Source organism: Poecilia formosa, unplaced genomic scaffold (genome assembly GCF_000485575.1).
Source record: "Poecilia formosa unplaced genomic scaffold, Poecilia_formosa-5.1.2 Scaffold865, whole genome shotgun sequence".
NCBI classification, from domain to species: Eukaryota; Metazoa; Chordata; class Actinopteri; order Cyprinodontiformes; family Poeciliidae; genus Poecilia; species Poecilia formosa.
In genome coordinates, this window is record NW_006800804.1 from 66,271 (window position 1) to 74,382 (window position 8,112).

The 8,112-nt window shown below is 47.4% G+C and overlaps 1 protein-coding gene and 2 long non-coding RNA genes across 3 annotated transcripts in view; 1 reads left to right on the forward strand and 2 right to left on the reverse strand.

Moving 5' to 3' along the window:
• LOC103131879 (dematin) overlaps positions 1 to 8,112 on the reverse strand; it is a 20,026-nt gene that overhangs the window by 6,161 nt on the left and 5,753 nt on the right. The window contains exons 2-10 of the mRNA XM_016666973.1: positions 3,893 to 3,927; positions 3,734 to 3,814; positions 3,528 to 3,656; positions 2,951 to 2,995; positions 1,463 to 1,646; positions 829 to 873; positions 582 to 734; positions 378 to 487; positions 8 to 81 (exon numbers count right to left, since the gene is read on the reverse strand). Of these exons, the coding sequence (XP_016522459.1) occupies positions 8 to 81; positions 378 to 487; positions 582 to 734; positions 829 to 873; positions 1,463 to 1,646; positions 2,951 to 2,995; positions 3,528 to 3,656; positions 3,734 to 3,814; positions 3,893 to 3,927 (856 nt within the window). The remainder of the gene's footprint in view (positions 1 to 7; positions 82 to 377; positions 488 to 581; positions 735 to 828; positions 874 to 1,462; positions 1,647 to 2,950; positions 2,996 to 3,527; positions 3,657 to 3,733; positions 3,815 to 3,892; positions 3,928 to 8,112) is intronic.
• Positions 4,844 to 7,471, forward strand: LOC107834950 (uncharacterized). Its single transcript, XR_001660787.1, has 2 exons — positions 4,844 to 5,849; positions 5,883 to 7,471. It is a non-coding gene; the product is annotated as an uncharacterized LOC107834950 (long non-coding RNA).
• LOC107834949 (uncharacterized) overlaps positions 6,495 to 8,112 on the reverse strand; it is a 2,498-nt gene continuing 880 nt past the window's right edge. The window contains exon 2 of the long non-coding RNA XR_001660786.1: positions 6,495 to 7,874. This is a non-coding gene — a long non-coding RNA (uncharacterized LOC107834949). The remainder of the gene's footprint in view (positions 7,875 to 8,112) is intronic.

The following is an 8,112-nucleotide window of genomic DNA, read 5'->3' on the forward strand; positions in this document are numbered from 1 at the left end:
TGAACGGGTTTTCCTCCTCAGCGGACCCGCAGACTTCCCCAGTTCTTCCTTCAGGATGATTTTCCCGAGGTTGGACTGGATCTGAGCCGACAAAACAGAACTTCAGTCAGGAGCGCGGCTCAGGCACTGCAACGAGGGAAGAGGGGGGTGACGAGGTGACGAAGTGAGGAAGTGAGGAGGTGAGGAGGTTAGGAGGTGAGGAGGTTAGGAGGTTAGGAGGTGAACTGGTCCATGAAATTTGCTCCAAAGGAAAAGTTCTGAGTAAAATTTCAATCTGAAAAGTAACTTTGAACATTTCTTCAGCTTGAATCTTTTTTCTTTTGAACAAATGTTTGGCCCTGATGTTTCTCCATACGACGGGTCCTGAGGATCCCCACCTTGTTCAGCTCCTGGTTCTGCAGGGCCCGGAGGCCCCACAGCTCGTCCTCCAGCTCCCCTTCATCCTCCTCCTCTTCCTCCCGCTGATCCTTCCTCTGACTCTCTTTCTCTGCAGGATTTAAAGGAACATCAGCTGCTGCATATGGTGTGTGTGTGTGTGTGTGTGTGTGTGTGTGTGTGTGTGTGTGTGTGTGTGTGTGTACCGATCACGGCCAGTGACGGGGGGCAGGGCCAGTAGTCGGTCTCGATTTTGGACGGCTGGTTGGGATCTGGAGGCTGAGCTGCTGGGAACTTTGACGACTCGATGATCAGATCCTCGATGTGTTTCCCCTGAGGGACGGGCGAGGACGAGACGTCTACACACACACACACACACACACACACACACACACACAGTCAGCACGTTAAAGCTGATTAGAGGCTCTGACCCACATTCAGTCAGAAACTCACCCTGCCTGTAGATGGGAGGCTTCTTATAGATGTTGGAGCCGTTTTCTATCAAAAAACAAAATTTCATCAGAAACGACTAAAATTTGAATCATTAATGTTAATTAACAAAAATAAAACAGAAAAAATATTTCCCATTTGTTATATTTAATCCAGTTTCCTCCTCAGACCTTCAGATTTTTTATGTGAATCAGAACCTGGAGGTTTTAAAGTTCCAGGTGAAAGAAACTCATCATGTTTTCACCAAGTCATTCATCCATTCATCAACCTCAGAGCCACAAACTAAACACTTTATAAGCAAAACAAATGTTTAGCTTGAAGGATAAATATTTAACTAAAGAGTTAGCCTGCTAAATATTTAGTTTGTTAGCTAAATATTTAGCTAGGAAACTAAGTAGTTAGCTCAGGGCTAAATCTTTAGTTTTTGGCTAAATATTAGCTCACCAGGTATTTGGCTTGCTAACTGGGTGTTTATCTTAGTATGAAATGTTTAGTTTGAATTTAGAACTGAATGAATAACTTGGTGAAAATTTGAAAAATGAACTTTGGTTTTTCAGACTAAACGTTGTAAATGATTGCAGATATTTCTGTTGGACTTGCAGAAATGTCTTCCCAGAGTGGAGCTTTCTGCCGTTACCGGGTCGGTGGAAATGCTGCATGGCGCTCTTGCTGCCCGCCGGGTGTGTGTTGGTGGCGATGGGTGTGTTCAGCGCCGGCGGAGTGTGTGAGCTCTGGGTTCTGCTGCTCTGGATGGTGGAACCGGGTGAAGAACCGCCAGGCGACCGGTTCTCCAGCCAGTCCCTGGACTCCTTGGACGAGTTCTGGGAGGAAACAGAGCAGGAGGAAAAGGAAAGGAAGTGAATTCCTGTCATTTAAACCCGTCTGGATAAAAACCAACTCAGGGCCTGGGGGCCAAATCCAGAAGCTTTTCTGTGGGTCTGTGGAGCCACCCGGTCCTCAGGTACAGCTGGCAGGGGACCAGAGGACCGGGCTCTGTGTGTTTACATCACTTCGTCCAGGATCAACAATCACTGAAATTCATCCAGATCCACTGATTCCTGCCAATGTTTTCATCCCAATGAATAATTTGGAGGTTGTTGCAAATTTTCAGCAATAATGATGAAAAGTCGGGTTCATGTGATGCTACCTCCCACCTGCAGGCGGCAGCGTTTCTCACTTCTGCTGCTTCAGAGTTATTGTCCTGATCCAAACACCGACACCGAATCTCCTGCTAACATTTCTAAACTACAGAAAAGAAATTCAGAAATAAAATGTATTTCTAAAGTAGATTTTAGAAAAATGCTCCAGGAAATCAGAGATTTTGATTTTTAAAAGAATCACAGAAACAACCTTCAGGCGACCCATCAGAACCACAGAAAGGTCCAAACAAATCCCTGATCCGCTCAGTCACTGCTGCTGCTGCTAGGCAACAGCCCGTAGCAACCAGGTGCAGCCCATAGCAACCAGGTGCAGCCCATAGAAACCAGGTGCAACCCATAGCAACAAGGTGCAACCCATAGCAACCAGGTGCAGCCCGTAGCAACCAGGTGCAGCCCGTAGCAACCAGGTGCAGCCCGTAGCAACCAGGTGCAGCCCGTAGCAACCAGGTGCAGCCCATACCAACCAGGTGCAGCCCATACCAACCAGGTGCAGCCCATAGCAACCAGGTGCAGCCCATAGAAACCAGGTGCAGCCCGTAGCAACCAGGTACAGCCCATAGCAACAAGGTGCAGCCCGTAGCAACAATGTACAGCCCGTAGCAACCAGGTGCAGCTCATAGCAACCAGTTGCAGCCCATAGCAACCAGGTGCAGCCCATAGCAACCAGGTGCAGCCCGTAGCAACCAGGTGCAGCTCATAGCAACCAGGTGCAGCCCATAGAAACCAGGTACAGCCCATAGCAACCAGGTGCAGCCCGTAGCAACCAGGTGCACCCCATAGCAACAAGGTGCAGGCTCCAGTCAGTTCGGCGGCAGCGGGCCGGATCACACCGCCGCCTCCAGAACATCTGAGAGGAAACCTGCAGCCTGATGATGATGATGCATCAGGACCCCGTCTCCATGGAGACGCATCGGCCTGAGCGATGAAGAGTGTGATGAAGAGTGTGATGAAGAGGAGGTGTTTACCTCTGGCGAGGCAGGAGGAGAGATGGAGCGCGGAGACAAAGACCTCTGGAAGAAAAAACAGGAGAGAAACAGATTCAACGAAAACTGGAGGAAGGTTTTCACCCGCAACCGATTTTTATCTAATAATAAAAATAATGAAGTAATTGAGTTTATTATATATTTAGATAAAGAAAGCTAAATACTTTAGAAATGTTGTTTTGCATTAAAACATCAGAAAATGAAAAGAAAACGTCCTGACGCCTGAGGAGACAAACCCGGGGGCAAAATGTCCCGTCAACACGCCGCCATGTTGGATTCTGCTGCTTTAACAGGAAATGATGCAACAGCCATCCTAACTAACTAACTAACTAACTAACTAACTAACTAACTAACTAACTAACTAACTAACTAACTAACTAACTAACCAGCCACTGGTTTCTATCTTCTCCCAGTTAAACCAGTTGGGCTCCATCAGTTCAAGTTTCACAGCAAAAGAAGAAAAACAGGAAAACTGTGATTAAATGTAAACCGATCAGTGGAACCGCTAAAGGTCAGTGAAGGTCATCAGAGGTCAGTAGAGGTCAGTAGAGGTCGTGACCTCCAGAGGGCTGTAGCTGTAGTGCGGTTGGTAGATCATCAGGTCGGGTCTCTCGATGTCCAGGATGGCTTTGTCTCTGGGCAGCGCCGCCAGGTCCTTGTAGCCGATGACGCCGTCCTCCACCCGGGCCTGCAGAGACACACGGGGTCAGAGGTCAGAGACGCCCAAGGTCAAGGTCACCTGAAGGACGTTTCTCTGAGTCTCACCACGATGGCGGCGGCGGGCGATCCGGGAACGCCGGTCCCTCTGAGCGACAAGACGCTGCCGGGAGACGTCTGCGCCGGCTGCTGCTCCGCACACAGAGGGACAGGAAGAGGTCAAAGGTCGGCTCAAGGTCACCAGACTCCTCCCACTGAAACACTCACCTTGGGCATCATCATGCCTGCTGATTGGTCAGTTCCTGAGGAGACACAGGCAGACAGCCAATTAAAACCACAGGGAGGAACCAGGCTGGAGGTTCTGGAGGTTCTGGAGGTTCTGGAGGTTCTGTCGGGTTTACAGGATCATAAACTTCTGGATTTTGTCTCTGGTCAGATAATGTGTTTGGACTGGATCAGAACTCCCAGCATGCCCGGCTGCAGCTGCAGCGCCGGCCTCTTTGTGCGGCGAGTCCGACAGACACAAAGGGACGGTTCCAGAGGCCCGGTGTGAGCGGGAAGCGGCTTTCAGAACCGGCGGCTGTTTTTACCTCACAGAGAAAAGGCGGATCATCTCTGCATCAGGAGCTTCTCTGTTCTGCTTTCTGGGCCGATCAGCACCTGGACACACAGACACAGCAGGAGAACTGGACTCACACTCCAACCATCTGCAGCAAGTCAGCTGCAGAAACAAACTACGGTTCTGTTGGTAGTTTTTAAATAAACGGGTCATTAAAACTCATGATCACAGCGAATGAAAAACCTGGAACCTGCTGAATAAACACAAACAGAAAACGGCTGCAGGTAAAAGTTTCCTCTACTGGGAGACAAACTAATCAGAGCAGCGTCAGCAGGGGGCGCTGCAGAGCCAGGATGGATGGGATCTGTCATCCACATCTGAGCCATATAGGTCTATAGAAAACACCACCTAGAACGGCTCAGACTCTACATGGTGACTTTCTATGAGTCCAGACCAAATAAACTCTGCTGCAGCTCTGACTGGTGAAACGTTTTGAATCGGCATCGTTTCCAGTAAACTCGACGTTTCTTCATGTTTCGGTTCGTCGGGTTTAAAATAACAGTTTGATACGTTTTGGGTTCAAGACAAAGAAATATTCAGTTTTTACTTCATGCAGTTAAATCATTTAAAACTTCTGAAAATATCTAAAATGTCTCGGACTGAAAAGAAATGTAGATGTTTTCCAGTTAAAAATGAAACTTTATTCCTGATTAAACATTTGTTCTGTTTTGGGTTTTGCTGCTCAGGAGGTTTCGGATCAAACTGCGGTTCTGATCCGTTACGTTCAGAGACTCATCATCAAACTGATTCCTGGCTGTAGAACCGAAGCTGATCATCGATCAGAATCCGCTCAGACTCTGGATAATTGATACCTTAATGGTTTGCTGACTGGGAGTTCTGGTCATTTCTGCAGCTGAAACCTTTAAAGTCATTCATCAGAATCAGGGACAAATTTCTCAGCTTATAAACGATCAGACCACATTTTGTTTGTGAGGTTTTTGGCACCAATGGATTCTTCAGCTGTAGGAAGATTTTAAATCTAAACACTTGAAGACAGACGTGAAACTTTATTCAACTCAAAGTTTACGAAGCAGCCAAGAAAATTAGCGATTCACTATTCATCTGGGGAAATTAGCTTAGGTGAAGCTAAGTGTGCTAAAGTGAAAAATGTAAAATTATTATTAGCATATTAGCAGGAGCGCGTCCAATCTGACTGTTTATAGTGGCAGGAAGATGGAAACCCAGGATCTGCCACAAGGTGGCTGCTAATGGCTAACAGCTAACAGCTAATGGCTAACAGCTAACAGCTCACCGCTAACAGCTGGCTGCTAACTGCTGTTTGCTAACAGCTAACCGCTGCGCCACCCTGCGGGTCAAGTGACGCTTCTTTCTACATTATTAGTCACATATTTGATTTTCTTCTGGAAATTCTCTACAGATACTAAAACAAATTATTTCTATTGTCCTAAAACCTGTGGATCTGCAGAGTCCTGACCTTTGACCTTTGAAACTGAAGCAGAATCAGAATTAGGAAAATATTTTCAGCTCAGAAATGATCATCGATCAACAGCTGATTCATTTCTGCAGAAGAGAACGAACAGCAGCAGTCAGCAAGTCTGGAGCAGAAACTAAACCATGCAGAGGTCACCCAGAGGTCACCCAGAGGTCACCCAGAGGTCACCCAGAGGTCACCCACAGGTCAAACTTACTGTCTGAAACTTTACAAATGAACTCACAGCTCATTCTGCTCTGACTCACTAAGAATCAGCTGCTTCTCCACCTCTGACCCCGGCCTGCAGACAGGAAGTGATGCGTTCAGAGGAGGAAGAGGCGCCGCTCCGTCTTCGGGGAGCGACCCACTCCAGCCTGCTGGGTTCTGGTGATCGGATCGGTTCTGATCCGTGAATGCAGATCTGTTCTCCTGTTCTCTGTGCGTCTATTTCTGGAAGCAGCTTCATTTCCAGGAACCGGACTCTGTTGCTAGGCAACGAGCCGAAGATGAAATGGACACCAGAACTTCCCTCCCGGTTCTGCTGAGTGTGATGCTGCCGATCTGTCGGGTCCGCCGGGAATGCTGGGAGATGTCTGCCCGTTGCTAGGTTACCTCCCTGTGCCGTGCAATCAGCCGGCAGGATGAGGGCGACGCTGCCAGCGCCGGACCACCCTGAAGGGGTCACAGCGGCAGCGGGCCAGCCCCGCCCGCCTGCCACGCCCCGCGGATTAAATCAAACACCCCATCAGTCCGATTCTCTGGCCAACATGCAGGAAACTCCTGATGGTCAGTGAATGCACCGTTGATGTTTGTTCTTCCTTCCTTCATGTTTCATAAAAACCAGATGAAGTTTCAGATTTCAGCTCCTGGTTCGTCACGTTAACTCAGTGACTGACTGAGGTTAGATCAGTTTACCGCCTGTTTGTCTCGTCTCTTTGTCTCGTCTCTTTGTCTCCACACCAGCCGCCGTAAATCACCGCCGTAGCATCGCTGAGGCGGTCGTTAGTGCCGGTCACTGACTTCCTAACGTCACAGCCTGCTGGTGATGCGTTCAGGAACACATTTCTCAGCTTATAAAACCTCAAACTCGCCGATCAGACACAACATTTTGTTTGTGAGATTTTATGGCTGCATTCAGAAGATTGGAAGACAAAATGGGCAAAAAATGAGGAGAAATATTTACTAAACTTTAGAGACTTTCACTTTTTGACTGTTTTAAATGTATTTCTAATCATTTTCTCTGGATTTCATGATTTTCTGCCGTTCTGTTGACGTTTTTAATCTGCAGCAGAACTTGAAGGATCTTTGCAGGAAACGTTTCCTGAAACTTCCTGCAGCAAAAAAAAAAAAAAAAAAAATCGATTCACTAAGAATCTCATACAGTCCGGTTCAGAATCGATTTTAAAAATCCCAAAATCAGTTTAAAAACAGTAATAAATCATGAAGCTGTCGGCCTCCATTTTGTATCAATGTTGCCATGGAGACGGTACTGGAAAGTATGCATGAGCAGAGAAAAAACTACAAGATAAAAGAAAGAGAGTGAAGGTAAACATCTGGACGTTTTACAGCCCATAAGGAGTTTGGTGGGCGGAGCCACGCAGCTGGTGGGCGGAGCCACTCAGCTGGTGGGCGGAGCCACGCAGCTGGTGGGCGGGGTCACGCAGCTGGTGGGCGGAGCCACGCAGAAGTTTGTTTCTGTGTTTTATGCTGAAATGTTGATGTTTCTCTTTAAATCGTTTGTTTCCAGGACCTGGTTTGTACCGACAGCAGCAGGAATCATCCTGGATAGTCATTTCAAAAATCAAATCAAATTGTGACACAGTAAAAAACTCTGAATATCAGGAGAACCTCTGCTGGTTCTGGTCGGACCGGGTCCATCTCTGTGCTAATGAGCAGGAATCCCATCCAGATGGTTTAGGAATCTGAGTCGACCAGGATCCCAGAATCAGACTGAATCCAGTGGATTCCAGGTTTATTTAACGGTTTTAACAGCAGGATGAAGAACAGCAGCTCCTCTTCCTCCTGCTGCTGCAGTTTGCTGCAGTCTCATGTTGGACATGTGGAGCTGGAAGTGGGTCACAGACTGAAATCTGCTGAGTCACCGTTTGCCGAGTCATGATGCAGCAGAGCTGTAAGGAAAAACATTTTCAATTCTCCTTGAATATAACACAAGTTTTAGAAATCCAGTTCAGACGAACCTCAGGCTCTGCATAGCAACAGCTGCTGGTTGCTATGCAGACATTTTGTTATTATTGGATGCATTCAGGTTCACATCTGGTTTCTGGAAAAACTGCACTTCAATCAGGAGTTCATTCTGAAGCAACAGGAGTTCTGACATTCAGGAAGGTCAGTAAACGCACCGCAAGGAGAACTGAACCATTCTGTCATAAAGTCTGGATTATACAGGGAACCTGAAGGCATCACCAGCTGTTCCCA